General features: G+C 36.9%; 2 protein-coding genes across 6 annotated transcripts in view; both read right to left on the bottom strand.

Moving 5' to 3' along the window:
- Positions 1 to 23,873, bottom strand: part of fam184ab (family with sequence similarity 184 member Ab) — a 182,253-nt gene that overhangs the window by 43,549 nt on the left and 114,831 nt on the right. For 3 of the 5 annotated variants that reach the window (XR_003598534.1, XR_003598535.1, XR_003598536.1), the window contains exons 19-20: positions 17,722 to 17,839; positions 16,997 to 17,101 (exon numbers count right to left, since the gene is read on the bottom strand). Coding sequence is in view for 2 of the 5 variants with exons in the window: in XM_028041115.1 (XP_027896916.1) it covers positions 8,127 to 8,208; positions 13,529 to 13,779; positions 16,997 to 17,101; positions 17,722 to 17,839 (556 nt within the window). In the remaining 3 variants the exon portion in view is untranslated. Of the gene's footprint in view, positions 1 to 7,312; positions 8,209 to 13,528; positions 13,780 to 16,996; positions 17,102 to 17,721; positions 17,840 to 23,873 lie in introns of those variants that run through there. The other 2 variants (XM_028041115.1, XM_028041116.1) reach the window with 2 other exon arrangements.
- ptrhd1 (peptidyl-tRNA hydrolase domain containing 1) lies at positions 5,520 to 6,140 on the bottom strand. The gene is made up of 2 exons (XM_028041118.1): positions 5,895 to 6,140; positions 5,520 to 5,796 (listed from the first exon to the last, which is right to left on the bottom strand). The coding sequence occupies exons 1-2, from the start codon at positions 6,102 to 6,104 to the stop codon at positions 5,626 to 5,628; spliced, it is 381 nt and encodes a 126-aa protein (XP_027896919.1). The 5' UTR covers positions 6,105 to 6,140; the 3' UTR covers positions 5,520 to 5,625.

Genomic DNA, 23,873 nt, shown 5'->3' with positions numbered 1-23,873 from the left:
ACAGATGAGTTTTATGATGCTCTATAGCTAAATCCTTAAAGCCAAAAGGAAACATATTTATTGTCATACAGTATGCAAAGCTTTTGCTTTCTCATTGCATGGCTTACATTTTTACATTTGTGCATTTTTGCTGTTGTTTGGAGTAACTTGCTCTTACAGAAACAAACTCTGTGCATATATTGTTGTTTGAATTTGATTTTTTGCCTCTGTGTGTGTGTGTGTGTGTGTGCAGACAATTGTGATGCTGCATCAGTGATTTTAAATATTTTATTAATAGAGAACATTTTAAAATATTCGTTAGAACAGAAGAATGCAAGCACATGTAAGAAAACCCAGATAGACATATTTTTATCAATGAGGTTGACATTTTTACAGATAAAATATTTTTTTAATTAAAAATGTTAAGGAAGGACATCAAAATTTTTAAAATATCTTAATATTGTAGTAAATAGAACAACAAACATCCAGCTACTTTTACTCAAAAGCTTCCATTAATATAGCAAACACTAAAGAAATAGTGACTCAAATATTATTGCTGATTAAATTTTAAAAATTCTTCAAGCCCAACAAAGGAAAGCAACTCAAATAAATTTCTATACTATACTGATAGATCACCTTTCTAAAAAAGATCTATTGGACTATTTGAATTAAATCTTCCATCTTTAATTTATAATTGAGCAGATACAATTGAAAAAGGCACAATAAATTAATTTGTACATTTTTAAATAAAAAAGGCCCTCTGTTTCTGTCAACTTGATTTTTGCCCTTGTTGCAAAATGTTTCAGGTTGCATGACTACCATCCGACCACAAGGGGGCGAATTTTCATAAATATTTGTCGTGCCGCCATTTCAACCGTCCGCAACTCATGGAGGTTTCAAACCAACTGCTAGCTAAAAGCTAGCGACTCGGCTGTGCTTTAAGTTAGCAGTTGTTACCTTGGGAAAGATCCAATTTCCCATGCTAACATTTTCTTTGTACACGTCGATGTTTACACAGTGTACTATTTTCCAAATCAAACAGGAGCTGTGTTGCTATGCTAATGCTAACCGGCCATAGACATGAATACGTAGTTATGTCTATGCTAACTGGGTACATACAGTTAGCCTAGCATGTCCCCAAACATAACAATAAATTCAAGAAGAGCTTTTTTTGGCTCACACTTAAATCTTTCAAATAAACAAATTTTAATATCAGATGAAGATAACATAATTTTAAATCATCTATTTTGTAAAAAGTTGATATGATCTAATAAAGGGGAAAAGCTACACAAACGAGTAGTTTCTTCCCAAACCTAATAACTGGTTGGAGCAATTGCTATCAAGTAGGGTAGAAACGATTAATCGGATTTATTGTGATAAACAAGACATTTTTCCATGTAATAAGTAAAAAAAAAAAAAAACTGCCAGTGGAACTAGAGAATTTTAAAATTAATCTTAAGGGATTATTTACTTACGCTGTAATGTTTTGCTGAAAAGTCACTTGTAAGTTAAGATTGTTTTATTTCTAGTAGTATACTATGATATTTATACCAGAAATTAGAGCAAAAATACTTGAGAAGATTTTGTTTTTGCAATGTACCCACCTATTTTATTGAAAAAACTTAATATCTTTTTTTGTTTTTAAGCCATTGTTATTTAATTACAAGAACAAATTTTTTCATAGTAAATATTTAGCAAATATTATAAGCAGTGTTTTTTTTTCTAGATATCCTAAACAAGTTTTCTTTAGCTGGGCTGAGGGCAAAATGGCTGCCAGACAAAGAAAGGTTTGTTGTTTTTGTTTATATTATACTTTAAGCCAATTATCTTTTGGTTTTAGGTGAATTCAGGATGTAAACAATTATTTCAAAATAATCACTTTACATTTAGTGAAGCTAACTCATATATCTGTATTTATATCTTATATATTCAGCCTTTTACAGAGGAATTATGGCAGATAGATGAAACACAACCAGAGGAGTATTTCCAGGAAAACATCAGGGAGAAAAACTGTACACTGCTATATTTATTAAACTGGATGAGGGCACAATTATCTGGTGGGTCAAGGCAAGCGAGGGCTTTATGCCTGCTTTTACCCAGACAGGCGCTTTACACACTTCTGGCATTTTTAAAATGTTGTTCACCTTCATCTTGTTTTGCTGATAAAACACAGGAACACCAAGTCACAGAGGCAACGTCTACATTTAACGCCTTGTGATCAAACCGTCGGGCAGAGACAGATATTTAGGTGAAACAACAAGGTCGAGTCTAAAGTACTCACAGTCCAAAACAATTTAAAAAAATCAAGCAAATTAAAACATTTAAAAAGGATTTGCACATTTGGTGTATTAAAAAAGGCATCTAGGTTTCAAATTTCTTTAAAACTTGGTTTAACAAATTTATTCTAAGTTTTAGTAATATTTAACCAAATTCAATACATTTTAAAAAAACTGAGGACAGCTTTTCTGTAAGTTTGGAAAGACTAAATGAACTTTTGCAAGGAAATCATGTCAATAGTAATTTTACGTCAATTAGAAATATAAAGTTTAACAAACAAATTTGTATAATAGTCCAAAAATAATCAGTTCAAGGCCACAGACCCTTTTCTGAAAGTTGTTAGAAAATAATACTCATTATTTCTTTATGGAGTTAATTTCCTGCCAAAATGTTCCAAACAAATACAACATGCTTCACAAAATGCCCTGTAAACGATTATAGTTCAGAGTGATGTCAGCGCTCCCAGGGCGGCCATTTTGTTTGAGAAGCGTATTACAAAGCTTCTACTTATTTTTACTTTGAATTCACATCAACGCCATGATGGAATATTATTTTAATTATGAGAACAAAGTCATCATATTAGGAGAATAACGCAATAATGTTATGAAAACTCCAACATGAAAAATCACAAAAAATGAGGAAATGTTGAGAATCTTTCAGAAGTTGTACTTTGGTGTAAGTTTCTAATAAAAATGTTAAAAGTATTTTTGAAACAATTGTGCATAAAAGAAAAAAAAAACCTGAGACAATAAAAATATATATTATGACAGGCAGGTGATCAATATCAATAGTTAATACATTTGATTTTCAATATTCAATAAATAGAATATTCACGGAACCGCACAGCATTCTGGGGGATGTAGGCACAGGAAAGGCTAGCTGGTCACTGCTAGCTAAGCTAGGTTAGTGACTTTAACTAACACGCTTTCTCTTTGGTTACCTAGCAACCCACTCATTCTTTGGTTACCTAGCAACCCACTCATTCTTTGGTTACCTAGCAACAGCCTATTGAGTAATTGGCGAAGCAGCTCCGGAACTGCTTAAAAATAAAGGGAAAAATAAAAAACAACGGTGTGGGACGAAAACTACGGATGTAACAGGAAAGGTTACGTCTCTAGGTTGGCATATTTCAGATATTTAAAACGAAATGCTTACATTTCTTAGCCAAATACTTATAACTAAGCTTTTTTTCTTCTGGTAAAATTGCACCCTTATATTAATATGACTATATTCTCAAAATTAAACAAATAGCTTCAATATTTCAACAGGTTTTACAGGGAATGAATGGATGATTGGATTTTCAAAAGCAAATTGCTCGTATTTCCGGTCTGCAGGGGTAAATTTGATCTGATCAGTTCTGCTGGTTTTGTCTTCATCGCTCAGTTTGTCTGATACGTGATGAAAAACAGACATTTTCTCCGCATCCTGTCCGTTTTCCTGCTGTCCCTCAGGTAAACACGTCTGCAGCCTGCGGACGTGTTCAACTGGTTGCTCCTGTGCAGCTCAAACGATTCCCAGTTAGAAAATGAGTCAGACTGAAACTATTTCAGTAACAGATCATTTCAGGCGAGTTTAGTCCTGACAAAGCAAAGCGTCGCCATTCTGCTCTGAAAACTCAAATTAACCATTTGCTCTATTTAAGGCTGCTCTAAAACATATATAGTTTTATTGTTATTGAGTAAAAAGTATCTTATTAAACAGGAACAAATCCATTTCATTCGCCACGCCTTGTTTAGATTTGTATATGATGTCAAAGTAAAACATTTTCGACTTTTGAAACCCAGAAATTTCCAAAAGCATTTTTTTTTTTACTTTTGAAGCTCAGAAATGTCCACGTTTTCCCAGAAAACTTCGAAGATCAGGATAAAAGTTCTCACATTTTTTGACTTTTCAAAATTCCAAGTTTTTTCTAGAAATTTTCTGATTGATTTACCAAATTTTCCACTTTTCTCTGAAGCCCTCTGAATTTTTCTTATTTGTTTCCTACAATATATCTGAGATTAATCTAAATATAAAAATTTACTCTTGTTTTCTATAGTCGCTGCAACACGCCGTCATGAGTTAATTATAACTTTGTCTCCTTTTATTACTGAAGACAGTTACAACATTGTACAAAATTTAGACTTTAAAAAAAATCTTTTTAGATCAAAAGTTATAATTTTGAGATTGAAGTCTCTTCCGAACCTTTTAGTCTTACTGTGCTTTTTGAAAAGTATTTTATTCTAATGTGATTAATTATGCTGTAAAAACGGAGCAGTTCTGGGATGAACACAGTCTGCAGTTATCAGGCAGGTCAAGGCAGGAGCATTTCAGGGTTACGCCTCTACCACGGGAAATTCACAAAGTTGAAGAATATTGTTTAAAAATGTACATTTCCACAACAAGGGATAAAAATCTGCAGGCGACAAAAGAAGGTCAGCCATAAAATATGTTTCCTCTTAGCGATTGTTAAACCTTTGAGAAAAAGCGGCTGCTTGTATCTTTAAATAAATTTTTTATAAAATGTTGTTTATAGAAAAACTCACATTATTCTTTCTGATCGGTTGATAATGGAATTGCAAGAAATTGATTATCAGTGGCGCAGCGATAAAAAGTTAAAAATCCAGAACAAACGCCTTTTCAGGAATTATCGCTATTTTTTAGCGCCCTCTTGTGATGAAAAATAATATAAAATAAACATTTCTTTAACTTTAAAAAACGAAAACGCTTCACTTATTCGAAATAACATTTCTCCAAACAATTTAGGTTTAGTCGTTAACCTGATTTTTTACATTCTTTCATGTTACAACCACCAACTTTAACATATTTTATTGGGATTTTCTGATTAAAAATTGAAGAAAATAAATTAAATTAATATTATGTAAAAGTGCAAAGATTTCCTTTATTTTCAATTCCAAAAACAAAAGAAGAAAACCTTCCAGCAGGACATCGCCACCAAAGCATCGAGCCAGTGATACAAAGAAATGTCAGATTTTTAGAATTTTTTTTAAACTAATCTCAAATTTTCTAGCATATTTTTGACTTTTCAAACTCAGAAATTTCCTTGTTTTTTCTAGAAAATTTGAGGGATTTTTTCTCCAGAAATGTTCTCCATTTTTTAATAAAAATCTTAATTGTTTTACCTTTTCAAATAATAAAAAAAGGTTATGTCACTTTACAATTCAACTAAACCGAAAATACTGCATAGAGTTTGTCGTTTCTGTTGATTTTCCGCAGTTAAAGTAACAGTTTTTTTTAAAAGACAAATGTCTCTTGAGACAAACTGCATTCAACAAGGATTTATTCATGTAAACATGGAATCATTGTGTAGCTTCATTTTGGCGCCACCCAGTGGACACATAGATTTCTTTCACTTTAAGTCGTTTTCCATTATTTAAACAGTTTGAACTTCTTCATCAGCGGCTGCACCGTCTCTTTCGGGTACGGCTTCAGGGCCAAGCAGGTGGGGATGTTTTCCGGCTGCTCGATCCAGAGTTTGTGGGAGATTCCGGCCTGAGTCAGGGAGTCCGACAGTCCGGAGAGCGCGGCTTCATCCGGGGCCTGCGGAGCAAAAACAACCCGGTTTTTACTCACATCTGGATCCGTTTCCATCTCCGAGGAGTAAAGGAGGACTAAACGCTGCTCGCGGCGCCGCTCACCCCCAGCACCACCTTGTGCATGGCGTCCAGCTGCTCCAGGTACCGCCGGGTGTCCGGGTCTCCGTAGTGCAGGTGGATGGCGGCGGTAGCGGCGTGGCAGGCCTGGGTGATGACGGCCCCCAGCGGCCATGACAGCTGGTGGACCAGATCCGAGCGGACCACCACATACTGGACCAGCCGGCTGGGAGCGCCGGCACCGGGGGCGGCCATCTTCAAGCTGTGACCGGAAGCTGGTTTGTTTATGTTCCGGGTTTGAGTGACGTCACCACTACGAACTTTAACACCGCCCCCTAGCGGTTTGTTTTTATACCACTACTTTAATAATGACTAGATAAATTTATGCTTGAAAAGATGCATATAAAAATTTCCAATAATCATAAATAAAAAGTAATTTTATTTTTTACTGCCTTTATGTCAAAGAATTGAAAATAGTAATATTTAATGAAGAGTTTTGTATTGCAAACATTTTTGATTTACTCTTCAGGTAAACTGGCCTAAATAAAAATGTCAATACCAAAAAATAAAATAAAAATTGAACATTACATTTTAAATAGAACATTGCTCTTATTACTCACTTCTCCTACTAATATATATGGTAAATACTGTAGACTACCACTTCCAGTAATAATGCAAATATTAATTTATAACAATTGAGCGAAAAAAATCAAATGTTCTGTTCTTGCTAAATAATTATTGACTATATCCTAAAATAATAGTAACTAGTGAACAACAAATAACTATTTGAACTATGAATTTTAAATAAATTTCTATATTATTGCTACTACTTGTACTACTAATTTTAATATTTAGTTTTTCTCTAGTAACACAAATACTTTTTCACATGAGTTATTAGATAATTCACAATCCAATATAAAAAAATTGTATCCAGTTATATTCAATAACATAACTGATTATTATTGATTATTACAGTACTTTATTGAATATTATCAAATCTGATTTAAAAAATCACCTTTCATCTCTTCGAGCTAAAAAATGAATCACTAGAATAATAACGATATTAATCGCTAATGAAAAACTTTCTTGTTATATTGAGGAATGTGGAGCACTGCAATAATTATTTGCTGTAGCCTAAATGCTAAATAACAACAAGTTATAATTAATTGCTTAATTATAAAATAAAATTCTAGAGCTGCGCTGCTCATGTTATGTTCTTATTATGAATCTTATGTTCTGTTTTGTCGACTTTTATTCATAATTTACTGGTTGAATCGTTGAATGTTTGGACGGTTTCAGACGCTGTGCAGCTGGAAAAATTTCTTCTCTTTTAAACAGCAACAGTCTTCCATCAGAGGCATCTTCAGATCTGTTGCAAGACTGACTGCTACTGGAGCTCCTTAAAAACAACAACTGCACTTTCATTCAAAAATTCAGACAGATAAATGACAGACAAGCACAGCTAAATGTCACAATAAGTCTTTAATAAGCATACACATTATATTATAAATATAAAATGCTATTTTTGTTTTTAAAATCGGTGAGACATCATTATATCTGTGTTGAGACAGACAACCATACAAACAGGTTTTAATATTCTACCAAAATCTGCTGAAACGTCTACACAGCTGTAACAAACCGTCCTAAAGTCCGAGCCTGTTGTCATGGTAACTGATCTAGGATCAGGTGAATGTCACCAGAAATGAGGAGGGGAACTGGTCCTGGATCAGCCCTCCTAGTCTAAGATGCTGTGTGCAGTAGAACCACATACAGACAGAGAGAGAGCGAGAGAGAGCACAATAACCTACCATTTATTTCTTTATATATATTTATTCTCACTTTAATCCAACTATGGCATTTAGCAGCATGATAACGCACCACTTGGTGTTTCCTAGCTCAAAGAAACCGCAACAGAAATCAGAAAGTAACGGAACCAAATAAACATCGAACGTACAGATGATTATAGTCACTGTACTAAGAGAGAAACTCGTCCATAGTGAGCCAATCAAATCAGGTCGGAGTGATGATCGGGCCGGGCTCAGTTCACGCTCGTCCCATCGGCTCTGCCAAAAGTGGGAATTAATGACATCAAGTTCTGTGCGTTTCACCGATTCTCCAACTGCAGCCGACTGAATCTGAGGTGAACTGACCCCAAAGCCCCAAGATGACAATAAATAACAAATAGTTTCAACATTTTTTCTCTTTTTTTTCTTTGTTTTTTTTAAAATCTCTTTAAGTTTGGTTGACATGCTGAATCCTTTTAGAAGTTCTGGTCAGTCAAAAGGAAAAGTACTGGGCGAACCACTCCTGGCGCTGGGCGTCGGCCGGGTCGATGGGCGAGTCCTTCGTCTCAGGAGGGCTTCAGGAGTCGCACACAAAGTCAGACAGGAAGTCAGAGTTAAATCACAAACCGGGGCGGAGTGTAACGGAGCGGTCCAGAGTTTAATTAGACTCAGATTTTAAAAAAACAAACTTCAGAAAGTCTGGCTGCTTAGGAGAACAACTGCTTTCACATTTCTCAGTAAAAACGCTTTTTGTGTCTAATTGGATCTGAATAAAACTTTGGATTTAATAATCTGTGTTTCCTGACTGAAGCTGTTAGATTTAGGATTTCTAAACTGACGTCTTTCAGCACCAAACAGCAACACATTAATCAGCTCACGATTATTTTGTTAATCGATTATTCTGACAATTAATTGATGCTTTCTGCTGATTTTACATTAGACAATTTCTACAAAATTAGATATACACAAGAAAATGCAAATAAACAAATTAATTTTTTTAAATAAAAAAACAATTTTGTTGCCTAAAATACAACAACAAAGTGTGGATTTAGAAACTATTAATTATTTGTAGCAAATAATGAATTAACTGCTAAAAATACTTCTAACATCAAAATGTGAAAATTTGTAGGGCTGATCTATTGATTATTTTGAATATTTTTTTTATTTTTAGAAAGTTTCAACCAGGTGAAGTTGGGTAGAACATATTTACAGACAATGGGTTTTTTTTTATCTTAAATGCAAAATGTATTTATTGTTCTGTAAAGTTTTGAGTTAATTTCTGCTCTGAATGTTATTTCAGGAAATCATCTTTTTCTAGAGTCTTTATACTCCAGTTAATGATTGATAACAAAATTAGTTGACGATTACTTCAATAATCGATTAATTATGATTAATCGTTTCAGCCCTGGGGAGGGTGAGCATGCAATGCACAGCTGAGCCCACCAGAGGGCAGCATAACCCAGTTATATGATACATGGGCTGCAAATGGCACCAGATATCAGAGGCTGAGTAAACACAAAACAATGTTTTTTATGATAATTTAATTAATTAATAAGGAAAAAATAAGCTAGTCAAACCAAAGAGCTGCGAAACAATAAAAGCTGCTAAATTTAATAACTGTGCCACCATCAAGTGTTTGTGACAACTTGAGTGTTGAGAAATTTTGTCCCTCTTTTTTACAGAACTGTTTTAATTCAGCCTCTTCAAGGCTGAGACCCAGACCATCACTCTGCCACCACCGTGTTTGACTGCATTAAAAATGCTCTTTTTTCTGAAATGCTTCGCTGGTTTCAAAATGACGAGTCAGGCATGAACTCTTCAAATAATTTTAGGTTTGAAATCAAAATTTTAATCATTTAAATATGACAAAAAGCGATGAAAGAAGAAATCTGTAACTGATTCAGTAGAAATATGTGAATTTTCTTTCTTCCTGTTTTACTTTGAGACAAATGTTGAGGCCTTACGGTATTTTTATCCATGTGACGACAAGAAGCTGCGGTTTTAATCTTCCACGCGTCTCTGGGGTGAAAACATGTTCCCCAAAGTTTCATCTAATTAGGTTAAGTGCTAAAAACAAACACCTACTTTAGGCGTTCCTGCTTCCTTAATTGGCTACTTCGAAAACAAACAGTCCCAGAATCCCTCAGTGACATAAAAGTTTTTTGCTATTTTTCATGTTCAAGGAAGCAAATCCCTTCCCTGCTGACTTCAGCATAATGAATCAAATTCGAAGCTCTAGAGCGTCGTTTAAACCGCCAGATAATAAATATATTAAATTAGTTTAGCAGATTTCTTTTCACAAGACAATGAAGTTTAGACGACAAGTTGTGCAGAAAAAGAGGAAAAGAGAGGAAATGTAAGGAGAGAGGCAGAAAAAGGGAGGGAGTAACGTGGAAAAGGCGTGAAAAAGAAATTAGAGGATGATAAATGAACATCGCAGGAAGCTAGAAAAGAAGAGGAAGGATGATAAAAGATGATTAAGTGATTTTTCTTTGCATTAATGGCCGAGAGGATGGAAGATTTCCAGAAATCCTGCAGAAATTCAAAGTACCTGGGCTAAGATTTTAAATTAACAACTTCAGCTCTTTCATTCTCTTTGGAAATTCAAACAACGTGAAAATAGCTGATGCGATTAATCCCTGAAATAAACTTCGTCCCACCTGAGAACAGAAACTAATGCAGGTAAGATGGGGCTGAATGAGGATTTGGAGTCACTTCTCTGCAATTTTACAGCCAATCACATCGACTGATGCTGTAAACCTGAAGCAACTTTTGATTGGAGGCTTTACATCGATTTTAAACAGATAACTAAGACTTAAAGGTGACTTATTGTGCTTCCTTGAACATGTTTGAATAGGTTTATGTTTTTTTTTGTACAAAATCCTTCTTAGATAATGAGATTTTAGCTTTGAGTTCCTTTCAGAATGAGCTGTTTTAGGGCAACCTGTCACTTTAAATCCAAATAAGTTGCTGCTGGCCACTCCTCCCAACTCAACGTTGCAAACAGATTCACTGCTATACAACCGTACATATTTGAAAAGCAGAAATGGAGCCTCCTGCACAACCAACAAGAATGCAGCAAGCGGTTTCAGGAATGTAAGTCAACAACAAAACACTTACAGCAGTAAAACCAGCTGAGCAAACATGCTGGAACTCTGTTTGGGTTGCTAGGTAACGGTGAAGCGCCTATGGAATGGGACATAACAATCAGCAGGTTTTTGAAACTCGTTTTCCAGACACCAATAAACAATCCACTTTTTAGCACCTGGGCTGAATAAAAACATGCAAAATGTGAATTTTTAGTGAAAGTATGGATTTCTTTTTATTGCCTTCACCTGGTTTCCTTAAAAAAACAGCTTCCTTAAATAAAAAATATATTCATGTAATATAATTACAGATTAGACATAGAGTAATGGGAATTAGCATAGAGTTATTTGGTTTTAGTACAATGGCAATTTAAAAGTTAAAGGTCATTAACTAAAACGTGGCCATTTATGCTGAATTCATTATAATTTGACTAAAATGTGAAAAACAGGCCTTTCAACTGTGTAAAAGCTTCTTTGGTGCCAGTTTTCAAACTGACATAAACTGACAGAAATGTAAACATGAACTAAAATCTACGTTATCGGACCTCAGACTGTAAGGTTGTAGTGGGTTAATGTGTTGCTGTAGTGCTGGGACAGTATATTTAATTTGTTTTTTTATAGTTAAAATCATTTCGGTGTGCGTGAATGTTTGTGTAGAGAAAATGTTTGTCCCAAGCTTTGCAAAGCAGCCATCTTGTTTCGTTCCTGAAACGAACTGCAGAAAAGCATGCAGCACACATGCTACACACCTAAACACTCCCATCAGAAAACACCAGCTGCCATGCAAAAAGATCCACCGCATGTGTTCATGTGTCACGTAATTTATCACCTGGATGCCACAAAACAAAGAGAGTCGCTTGTTGGACCGCAGAGTAGAGCTATTTGTAGGTCAGAGGTCACAGAAACAACAGTTCAGAACTTTTTATGACAACAATCATCATGTTTCGGAGCCGGGAAGGAAAGAGCATCATGCTGAACTTTGGATGAGGATGAAAAAAAATCACAAAATGACAAAATGCAACAACATAAAGGAACCACAAAGATTTCTGACAAGTGTTATAACTTCCTGAAACAAAAGACAAACCTGCAGGCATGCGGACAACATTTACACACTGACGCACACGACTGAGGAAAGAAAACTTAAAGGGAAAAACATCATGCCCCTTTTGCATTCCAACGCCATTCTTTGAAGCTTCAGTCGCGTGTGGGACTCTTGTGTTTGTGTCCAGCTGGTATTTTTGCCCCTTAAATATTAGTAGTTTATTTAAGGAGCTGTGCTGCAGCAGAAGCAGTCAACAGTGAATTTCAGGCCTGGTTAGGAGGCAGAAAGTATCTCCTGTATGTTTGCTGAACCTCCTTGTTGAAGAGGAAAACTGAGTAAAACACAGAACTTAAGTGATCAAAAGAAACTATAAAATAACTTTATGTAAATATAAGGAACAGTTTATCCACTGCTACTGCCCTGGAAGCCTCATTTACATTTAAAATGTACAAATATTAAGTTGCATTATGTTTTTTGAATTTGTTTTAACCAGAAAGGCAAAAACTAATTTAATTATTATAGAAAACAATAAGTTACTAAAATACCAAAATGCTAAACTGTAAGTTTTAAAATAGTTAAATATTTTTGCCTTTTTGCAATAAGCAACTTTTATGTGATTTTTAAAGTAATTCTAGTTATGAAGTTCTGATATATTGTGAAATGTGGAGGTTAATGCATCTGAAATAGCTAATGCTAACATTAGCCATGCTAAACAAGAATCATTCAGTTAGCTTATTAAATATAAGCAACTGCATCAGCTAGTTAAACTTTGGAAAGGGTTTGATATACAATTTGACAGATATTTTGTTGTTTTTTCTCACTTTAATGCTAAAAACTTTAGCAAAGATGATTTAATATGCTAGCATCGAAAGTGTTAGCATGATAGCACAACAGTAGCGCAGACAATCTTCAACAAATCAAATCAAAATAAAACAATTGTGTTTAGTGTTAGAATTGAAAATGCGTTAACATGATACATCTGTCTAAAAACTAACACCTGAGGCTGTTTTCAGTAAAATAGTAATAAAATGTATATTTCTGATGATGCTTTAATGTGTGTACATTATACTGGCAGTACACGTATATTAAATAACATTTTTAAAAATGTGATTTGTTGTTTTTGTCCACTTTACTTCTAAAAACAACGTAATGCCAGAAAACATTCATTAGCATATTAGTATTAGCATGCTAAGCTAAGAACAGTAGCCAAATGTTACTCGCTTTTCAGGTCAGTTTACAGCTGTTTTTAAAAAACAATAGTTGATTATTAAATGTTGTTGACCTTACTGATTTAAATAATTAAATTTCTATGTAGTAAATTTGAACTAATTGTATTTATACAAAGTAAAAAAGTGGATCAAAAATCAATGTAATAAAACACCAACCCACTTCAGTGGAATCCATATTTATTGGCACGGAGGCCAAAAATGTCAAAATGAAAATATTCTGAAGTTTTTTGTTTTTCTGTCTAATTATAACTGCAAAAGGCATTTTATTTATTTGTTTTTACCTGGTAAATAAACTAAACAAACTTTTTGCTCCAAACATGGAGGTCAGCAACATTTAGGCTCTTAGTTATGCTAACTTTTGAAAAGAGATCTCAGTATGACTGCACAGAAGTGTAAAAATACTTAAAATACTTTATTGTAGAATCAGAATCTAGATTTTTTTTTTTTTTTTACATTAAAGGCGAGCTTCGGCTCAGAAAGTTTCTGTCGGACGGTAAGCGTTTGCCGAGCCGCTGACCGTCGGCGGGAAAAGTCTCACCTCATGAACTTCTTGGGTTCGGTGGGAGGGGTCGGCGGGGCAAGAGGTTTGTTGGAGTTGAGCTCCAGGTGGTGGAGGGGGGAGTTGGGGATGGGCTCTAGGCGGCTGGGCGGGGGAAGGGGCGAGGTCAGCGGGGTCTGCCCGGTCCCCGTGCCTACCACACCCAAACCCATACCTGCCGCCTCCAGAGCCCTGAGATTAGGAGAGCTGCTCAATCTGCTGGCTGCTGCTTTCTCATTCTTTTTCTTTTGCTACACAGAAACAGAGAACAGGAGGGGCACCGGGGTCAAAACGGGAACGTTAAAGGAAAATATCAAAATGAAGGAGGTGGGGAACCAAACGGAGCACAGGGAGGTCCAGAGCAGGGCTGTCCAAACTTCTTACATTCAGGGATAAACTGCGACGTTACAACCGGCCATTTTGTTATGAACAGCGTTGGGTAGTAACAAGTTACATTTACTCAGTTACATTTACTTCAGTAGGAGTATTTTTACTATGCTGTACTTTTTACTTTTTCTTGGTTAAGTTTCTAGATTTTCTACCCACTGAATGAAAAACAAACATGTTTTAACCGAAAATTCACCACAGACACAAACCTGCAGCTTTTGTTAAAGTTTCATAAGTTTTATAATGAAAAACTGATTTGGAAACATTTTCTTTTGCCTGATTTTGTTATTTTTTTGTTACTTTTATGAATTATTGTCATTTTTGTCTTTAAAATACAAAAATTTCTACTTAATATTTTCGGCCATACGATTATGTAATTTTTAAATGATCATTTGATCAGTTACTCAGTTGTTGAATGTACTTCTTATTAAATACTTTTTACTTTTACTTGTTGAAGTAGTCCTAATCCTGAGTATACTTTTTGGGTTTAAAAAAAAGCAAAAATATTCAATTATAAAAAACTAAATATACAATATTTTAATAAAACGTACCAGCAGAAATAATTTGCAGATCATTGTAGATGTTTTCTAGTCTAAGAGACGACGATACGAGTCTCTTTTTCTAGTTAAAACATTCTTATTTAGTCCAGTTTCATAAATGGGTATATTGTACAACTTTTACTAAAAGTTGCTGGTGTAACCTGCACAAATTAATCAACCTGTATTTTATTTTGGAGGGTATACTTATAGGAAAATATTAATAGTATTATTATTATGGAATACCTCCCTAATATATGCAAAAATACAAGTTTGAATACAATAACTTGAACTTACTACCTGTCTGTTGGTGTTTTATTCACACACACAGGCTCCTTTCTGACTGCCTATTACCATATTTGGCCGTAGTCAGGCTCCTAGCCTTAATTAGCGATACACTGGATGCAACTAACCATTATTTCAGTCATCGGTTAATCGATTTTTCTGATGATTAATCACTTAAATGGAAAAGAAATTGGCCCAAGCAGCAGATTTCTCCACTTAAACTCTTTTTGGACATCCCCGCTCTGGAGGGAGCAGAAACCCAGCAGAAATCCAGCCGATGAGTGACAGGAAAGAGCAGCGGCTAACTTGATCCTAATAAATAGTGATTGAAGCAGACAGAATGGATCAGTCTGGAGGTCTTAGGAAGCAGCAGTCGCTCTGAGCGGAATGAAGAGATGAGTCAAAGCAGGAAACATCTCGCTCCAGCAAATGGCTTGGAAAGCAAAGGAAAGCTGGAATCAAAAAGCGGTTAGGAGGGGCGATCGAAGAGTCGCACACAAAGAAACGAACAAAAGGAGGGACAGAAAACGTACAGCGGTATGTAGAAAAAATACACGCAACGACAAAAAAACAAACACTGGAAGTTATAAAACTTGCGCTGCTGTTGACATTAAAACCCAAAAGTCCAGGAGATTTTAAACTGAAAGGTGGCAACATTTGATCTTTTTCTGATGTTTTATGAAATATACCTGCAGGTGAAATGACGACGTCTAAATAAACTAAACTGTACATCTTCAAGTTAACAAAAAACAAAACTTGTAACAGTTTTGAATCAAGAAAACATTTTAAATCTAATTTATTTCTGAATAAAAATCTAAAATTTGTAACATGCTTTTGTATTCAGAGTCAACACTTTCCAGTAGAGCTGGACAATATGGACTTAAAGTTTTTTTGAAGTACTATTATGATAACTATTTATTACATTCTATTAGGTTAGTGTATGACTGTGTGTCACAGCAATTACAGCCCCACAAACACAAACACTGCTGCTGAAAAACATTCCCATTTCTAATGCACTATTTCAGGTCAGATAGAGAAGCATCATTTGTGTCACTAAACTGGATTTTCAATTTATTTTGAACAGTGGAGAAAACCACCAGTCCTGACAATAAGGACAGTTTTGGAAGGTTTCAAAAATCATTCATTGAAATTTATTGTGACAATGACAAATCAAAATTCTTATAAGAAATTTATCACAATAAATGAAAAGATACCTGTATTTAGTGTTTTAAACTAATGCTACGTTCACATACCAGGTCTTGATTCTCCGTTCTGATTCTTTGCTCAAACATTTTTTTACGAGGTTGTTCATATTACTAACTAAATGAGACAGCAATCAGATTTTTTATGACCCCAAAGCGACTTGAATGCGCAGAAGAAGAACGCTGACCTCACACATCAGCGCTCTGTTTACAGAATTAATCATGGCCGCCGTCGTCTGAGGATCGATTTTAAAGTCTAACAAGATGAAGGAAGCTAATAACAAAAGTACAGCGAATAGCAGCGGCCTTTTACAGAGCAGCGACTGAAACGTGTGTAACGACATCAGTTTGGATGCGTAGCCAGAACTAGTGGTGAGACTGAGATGTGATTCAGAGACTCATTTCATAAGTATAACTTTCAGCCGTTGTTTACGTCTGATTTACAGCGTCTGGCTTCTTCTGGTGCAGAATTATGACGGATGTCTCACATCAATAACGTAAAAGTCGGATAAAACGAAACATTACTCTTTGAAAACAATCGGTTATGTGTCTGAATTAATAACATTTATATAAGTGGCTCAAATAAAATTTTTGGGGGTGAAAAGATCGAAATTGACTGCTGTGTAAAAGTTGCACAAAAAAAAATCGGATTTGGGTCGCAGTCGGCTAGCCTCAGCTACTCCATGGTAGCTCCTTTTTTTTATCTTTTGGTTCTGCTGGAAGTTGAATCTCAGCTTTGGTCTCAAACTCGATTTAACCTCCATCCAGGTGACATCGGTCCTGACTCTGATGGGAATGTGTAACGTTTGGTTTTCAGGGTCTCCAACATGGATTGTTGCAAACTTTAAATGTGATTTATGGCTTTCTTCCTACAATTCTTCCGAATACAAATGCTTGCCACATTTTTTAGGTTTTAAAAATAAAATACTTCAAAATTTGTGGTCATGATGTGGAAAACGTTTGAATCCGAGTATAAAAACCTCAGCGATGAACGTCCTGTCTGCCTGATCTGCAGGTAAAATGCTTGTGGTTTAGCATCACAGCGTTGCAGGACCTACCTTAATGAGAGGGTTGATGACTCCTACGTTTGGACTGGCGTTGAATACTTTGTTGAAGTTGGTCTCCCTGTTGACAAGTTCCAGCTGGTAAAACTTCTTATCGTCCTGGAGGAGAAATTACTGTTAGCCAACAGGCAGTGGAGCAGCAGAGGACTGACAGGGGGGAGAGAACATTTCATTTCAGTTAATAAGTTGTGCATGCGGAGTTTTCCAACTAAGACGCAGAGTTGGCTCTGCAGTTTTTCCTGCATTCATCAAATCTGCAGAAACAGCTGCTGACTTTTCAAACCGGCACTTTCAGTTTAAACTTTTCACCTTTCAAAGAATCTGGTTAGTAGCAAACTTAAAATATTTATTCCTCTTGCGTTTCACTTTCAGATTTTTTTATTTATTACTGGACAAAATTCCGTTTGCTGTTTCTAAACTGCTCAAACAGTTTTTTCTGCAGCTGCTGCAGGAAAATACACACACACACGCCAACACGCACACACATGCTCTCTAAGGATTTTGCCTCATGAAAATTTGTACAAACCAGTAAGAAGTCTCAGTTTTCTATAAATATCTCACAAAGAAGCGCTAAAACCAAACAGTGTCTCAATCCGAAGCCAGTCGCCTCATTCACATAAAGTAATATGCATGAATCTGAAATATTTGGGTGAGATACAGCTACATTTTCCTTTTGCAAAGATAAAAATCAAACATTTTTAATTTTCTTGGTTTCTTACCACCAGCTTCTTGACGAGAGATTCTCTCTCGGCGACCATCTCCTTCAGCTCGGCGATGACCTGCAGGTCTTCAGGTCGACTCTCTCTGTTCCTGAACTTCTCCTCTGTTCCCTCCAAACTGTGGGAGAACAGAACGAGATGGTTCGTCTTTGAAAAGCAGAAGTGGAGCCTGCTGCACAACCAACAAGAATGTAGCAAGTTGTTTCTGGTCGGTATGTCAACAACAAAACACTTCTCTTTTCTAGTGGCCATTGTACAGTAGTAAAACCAGTCGACAAACATGCTGGAACTCTGTTGGGGTTGCTAGGTAACAGTGGATAGTGACTTAACAACTGGGAGGTTTTTGAAGAGGCTCGTTTTCCAATCACCGAAAAACGTTCATTTATTGCCCCAAAAAACGGTCAGGTGTGTTTTTAAGCCCATGGTCTGTTTTTCTAACCCAAATTGAAGTATAAAAACTTTCGGAATGTAATTTTTGCATAATAGGTTCTCTTTAAAGGAACTACTCCTCAGGTCCCGTTGAATGAAACGTTGCAAAGTAAAATACCCGTTTACCACTTGGTGACATTTCATTTCATTGTTGCAACATTAGCAAAAGTTGCATTTTTGAGGAAGGAGAATGTCCAGTAATTTGCAGGTGGTTTCATTGCCTCACCGCTTGGTGTACAGCTTTCATAATGGCATTTTTATTTCTTCTCGACGTTGACTAGTCGCGGTGACGCCATAGTGACGTAAGCGCAAAACGCTTCACAACTACTTGGAGGCTTATCAGCTATATTCAAATATTTTCAGTTTCTCTTTGGTAAATTATTTACATTTTTATACAATTTGAGCTTTCTGACGAACTCATCTACTGTAGTTCACCTTTTTTCATTTCCTTGGAAAAATCTGTTTTGTCACGTGATTGCGACTTGTCGACTGGCCCAGAAAAAAGTCATTGCAGAGAAAAGAATCGACTAGTCAACTAATTGGTGCAACCCCTAGTTATTAGGAAGGCTTTCAACGTGATCAGAGGATGGACGTTTCTGTCATTCTCAGATGGGAAAACAGAGATGATTTTGCTTCATTGAAGAGGAAATGCTCACATCTGCAGGACTTCATGAGGTTTTTCCCACCAGCAGATAATTGGTGCTATTTGCTGTGTGAGTACAGAGTGCAGAAAACAATGGGGAGGAAATAGCTGTTGGCTCATCTTAGTGAATTCATGCCCATGTGTTTTTACTAGCAGCTTGAACTTCATCTGAATTTGCTAAGAGCAAAAAGAAACTGAGGCCAAATGTTCAATGCGAAGAGATTTTGCACATGAATGCAACAATGTAAGCATCCTTTCCTGAGCCTGAGGGACCGGGGGAGCCTTGGTCACGACAGGCCAGGAAGTCTGCTTCATCCCAGGCATTTATGATACTTCTTTGCCAAGCCATGTTTGCCAAGTTGCAGGCAAGCCAAACCAGATTATACCTCCTGCTCCTTTGTCCCCAATTCTGGTTGTGGATGATCCATTTGGAAGGGTGATTGTAGATTGTGTGGGGCCTTTGCCAAAGTCTAGAAATGGAAACCAGTTCATCTTGACTATAATGTGTGCTTCCACCAGGTTTCCTGAGGCCGTGCCCCTGCGGAGGACCACAGCTCCCATGATTACCAAAGCTCTGGTAAAGTTTTTCTCAGTGTTTGGTCTTCCCAAAGTTGTCCAAACAGACCAGGGCACAAACTTTAAGTCTAGAACCTTTGCCCAGGCACTAAAACAGTTGGGTGTAGAGCATGTCACCTCCAGCTCTTACCACCCTGAAAGCCAAGGTGCACTTGAAAGGTTTCACCAGACATTAAAAGCGATGCTGAGAAAATACTGTATGGATACCGAGAAAGACTGGGATGATGGTATCCCATTTCTATTGTTTGCCGTGCGTGGAACAGTGCAGGACACTTTAGGGTGTAGCCCCGCTGGACTTGTGTTTGGACATGAGGTTAGGGGACCTTTAAATGTCCTTAAAGACCAACTAATCTCACCCTCTCACTCTGTAAAAAGTATTCCAGAGTATGTTTCAAAGATGAGAGAGCGCCTTCAGGCAGCTTGCGCACTTGCGCAGAAAGCCTTGGCTTCAAAGCAGGTCAAAATGAAACAACGTTATGACCAGAAAGCAGTCGCTCGTGAGTTCAACCCTGGTGAAAAGGTTTTGATCTTGCTGCCCGTCCCTGGCTCTTCTCTAGAAACAAAGTTCTCTGGACCATATGTGGTAGAAAAGAAACTTAGTGAAACAAACTACATTATTCAAACTCCTGATCGCCGCCGCAAGACCAGGCTCTGTCATGTCAATATGATAAAACCATATCATTCAAGAGAGACCAACCCACCAACCCAGAATCGGGTTGAAGCTATTTCCCATGTAACCTGTGTGTCAAAGTCGGCTGAGGAGGATATGGTAACACGCAAAGATCCTCCACAAGTTGCCAGGCTTAGTAATAGTGAAATACTGGCTAAACTGCCTGACTATTTGTCACATTTAGCAGGTGACCAAGTGGAGGACATCACAAAACTCATATCAGACTTGGGGATGTTCCTACCAGGACTAATGTGGTGTCTCATGACATTGTTCTTTCCAATCCTGCACCTATAAAGCAGAGAGCATACCGTGTCAATGCCACAAAGAGGGAGATCATGAAAAAGGAAGTGGAGTACCTTGTTAAAAATGGACTCGCCATTCAGAGTTGCAGCCCATGGAGTTCTCCGTGTCTATTAGACATGAAGGCTGATGGGAGTCCAAGGTTCTGCACAGACTTTCGTAAGGTGAATGCTGTCACCATCCTTGATGCACACCCGTTACCCCTCATTGAAGACTGTATTGATGAAATCGGACCAGCAAAATTTGTCACTAAACTTGACATGCTGAAAGGGTATTGGCAAGTACCGCTAACCAAGCAGGCCTCGGATATCTCAGCCCTTGTTACACCAGACTGTTTTCTTCAGTACACAGTGATGCCTTTTGGGCTATGTAACGCACCGGCTACATTTCAAAGGCTTGTCAATAGAGTACTGGGAGATGTGCCAAACTACCGAGTATATTTAGATGACATTGTGATATATTCAGATGACTGGTCTACCCATCTTTCTGTTTTGCTTGAGGTTTTCAAACATCTTTCAGCTGCCTCGCTGACGCTCAATCTTTCAAAGTGCGAGTTTGGTAAAGGTACCATTGTCTATCTGGGCCAACAGGTTGGTGGAGGAAAAGTGTGTCCGGTGGATGCGAAAGTCAAAGTGATTTCGGACTTTCCTATTCCTTCGAGCAGGAGGGAGCTCCGTCGATTCCTGGGGATGGCAGGATTCTACCGTCGCTTTTGTAAAAACTTTTCTACGGTAGCTGCTCCTTTAACAACCTTGACCAGCCCTTCTACACCTTTTACTTGGTCTGATGAATGTCAGCATGCTTTTGAACATCTAAAAGGATTGCTCTCGTGTTCTCCTGTTCTTTCCGCCCCAAATTTTAGTTTGCCATTTCAACTCGACATAGATGCCAGTGCTGTTGGGGTAGGAGCTGTCCTTTTGCAGGATGATAAAGATGGAATAGAACATCCTGTAAGCTACTTCTCAAGGAAGTTTAATCTTCATCAAGGTAGATATTCTACCATTGAGAAGGAAGCGCTTGCACTACTTTTGGCATTACAGCATTTTGAAGCTTACCTTGGCTTGAGTGTGGAACCGATTACTGTCTTCACAGACCATAACCCCCTTGTCTTTCTTTCCAGGATGTTCAATCAAAATCAAAGACTCATGCTGTGGGCTTTGATCATTCAGGAGTACAACCTGAAGATCTGCCATAAAAAGGGGTCTGAGAATGTATTGGCAGATGCTTTGTCACGTGCTTTTTGAGCTTGTTTTCTCTTACCTTGAGTATTCCAAACATTTCTGTTTGGACTTATAAGGGTGGGGGTGTTACATGCCTGGCAGGCTGTTTGTTTCTTTTTTCCCTCCCCCTTTGTTTCTTCACAGGTACTAGGGAAAGCTGGTGTCAATCTCCTCTGATTGATCCTCATCAACTATGGGCCAATCAGCATGCAGGGAGGCCTTATTTAAGCAGCCCAGCTGGGGAGAGCGGAGGGCTGGCTTTGTTACCTGACGCATGTCTTGTTGCTCTTTGTGTGAAGGTTTGTGGTGGGAGTTAGAGGGCGAGGTAAGTTTGGGGTACCCTGTACATTTCATCACGTAGGTGTATTTTCTGTTAGATACACTAGGTAAGGAGGTGGGTGCCACCCATGTAAAGTTTTGGTGGAAACTTTTGTTAGATTAGATAAACAGGATTTTTGTTTTCTTTTTGTTTCTTTAGTTCAGACGGTAGTTAGGCCCTGTTTTGTTTTATTATTTTCTATGATTTGGCATCCCCCTAACCGCCCCTTTCTCCCCCACAGTTTGTGTGAGCCTTCCGGGATTTTCGTTATCAATAAATCCCTCTTTTTTACAACATTCACCTGGACTCTGTCAAATGATTGTGGCTGTCGTGTTACTCCCCTCCTCACAAAAAAAGGGGGGGGCCGTAACACAGGCTTCGGTTTGTTTGCAGACCATCAACCTGGTATTCTTCAACACATCTTGCAGGGTGAAAATCCACTGCAGGGGTCCGCTGATAAGAAACACGGCCGTCAAACGAGTCGGTAAAGACGCCAAGAGAGGTGCTGAAGAGCGGATTTTGAAAGTTGATGAACTGAAACTCACTCTGAGGTAAACATGAATTTCAGGAGGAAAAATTGTTGTTATCCTTTTAAGCTTCTAGCAGCACAGCAGCTTGTGTTGCAAGGCCTTAACATTTGCTGTATAGACGCAATATTTAACCACAAACAGGTCAAGGTAGAGCTGAAACGATTAATTGATTATTGAAATACTCATCAACTAATTTAGTAATCGATTAGTCATTCCTAGAGTATACAGACTCAAAAAAAGACTATTTGCTGAAAGGACAACATATTCAGAGCAGTAATCAAACCAAAACTGTATATAAAAAACGCTTAAGTAGAAAAATATACAGAATGTGCCATTTTTTAAAATTGATTACTCGATTAATCGCCAGAATAATCAAGTAGTAAAATAATCATTAGTTGCAATCGTAAAATGAATGTTTCTCCTAAGTTTGTTCCTTTTTTAATCTGGTTCCACAATTTTTATGTACCTGAGAGAATCCAAAGGACAGACTTATATTCCTTCACTTTCGATTAAACAGTTAATCGGATTCATCACGATGAATCGATTATAGAAATAATAGTCAACTAATTTAGTGCAACTGATCAGGCATACGCTAAAGGAATGCTGTTATTGCATTTCAGTGAATAAAATGTTTATTTTCTCATTTATTTAGTTTATTTTCCTCTTTTACTGTATTTCTAATATTGTACAAAAGAGGGTTAAATGAAAAATCTTTAGAATATCTATTTGTTTTAGCCGATTAATTGTGAGAATATTTGATTAATTGTCAGATAGATTAATCGATAACTAAAATAATTAAAATACTAAAAAATGTACATAAATCTACAGATTATTGTAAAGAGGAAGATGAACCAACGATGCAGATGAGCTGAAGGACGATATTAAAGCAAACAACTTCTAAACTATTAACTGGCAAGAGGCGAGAGACACCAGAAGACTCAAACTGAGGATCTGTTTTTAACGTGAAATATAAATTTTTAAAGAAGTTTTCATTAAAAAATCTAGGAAAAAAACAAACAACCCTGTGAAGAGAACTTTAAAGACGATTCAAAAATGGAGAAGAGTTTTCTGAAACAAAGAGCAAAACAGAGCTAAACTCTCAGAGGCTTCAAAGTGTTTACAAGCCGTCGGCCTTGGCTTGCAAACTGTTGCCTCAGGCTTCCTTTAACCTTTTTTATCATTTCAAAGCTTGAAAATATAAAAAAATACAAATAAAACTTTACTTGATGCACACCTTTAGGAAACGTAGGAAACTTTTATTTAGTTTTGTAACTTACAGTGAAAAATCTGGATCAATAGATACGAAAGGGTTGTTTTTATGTACATATAGTGATTAACGGTCAATGACAAGTGAAGGCTGCAGGTTTTCTGGCCATTTATTTGACCCAAATGGAAAATGAAACATTAAAATATGCATTAAATCCAATCAGTTCAGCTGGAGTCGTTACAGTGATTGATCAGGTAG

This window comes from Xiphophorus couchianus, chromosome 15 (genome assembly GCF_001444195.1).
Source record: "Xiphophorus couchianus chromosome 15, X_couchianus-1.0, whole genome shotgun sequence".
Classification (NCBI taxonomy): Eukaryota; Metazoa; Chordata; class Actinopteri; order Cyprinodontiformes; family Poeciliidae; genus Xiphophorus; species Xiphophorus couchianus.
The sequence above is the reverse complement of the archived record's forward strand: the minus strand, read 5'-3'. Positions and strand labels throughout refer to the sequence as shown.

Coding starts and splice junctions, on each gene's coding strand:
- ptrhd1 (XM_028041118.1), bottom strand. CDS start 6,104: ATGGCCGCCCCCGGTGCCGGCGCTCCCAGCCGGCTGGTCCAGTATGTG. Junction 5,797..5,894: donor TGCACAAGGTGGTGCTGGGG/GTGAGCGGCGCC, acceptor TTTGCTCCGCAG/GCCCCGGATGAAGCCGCGCT.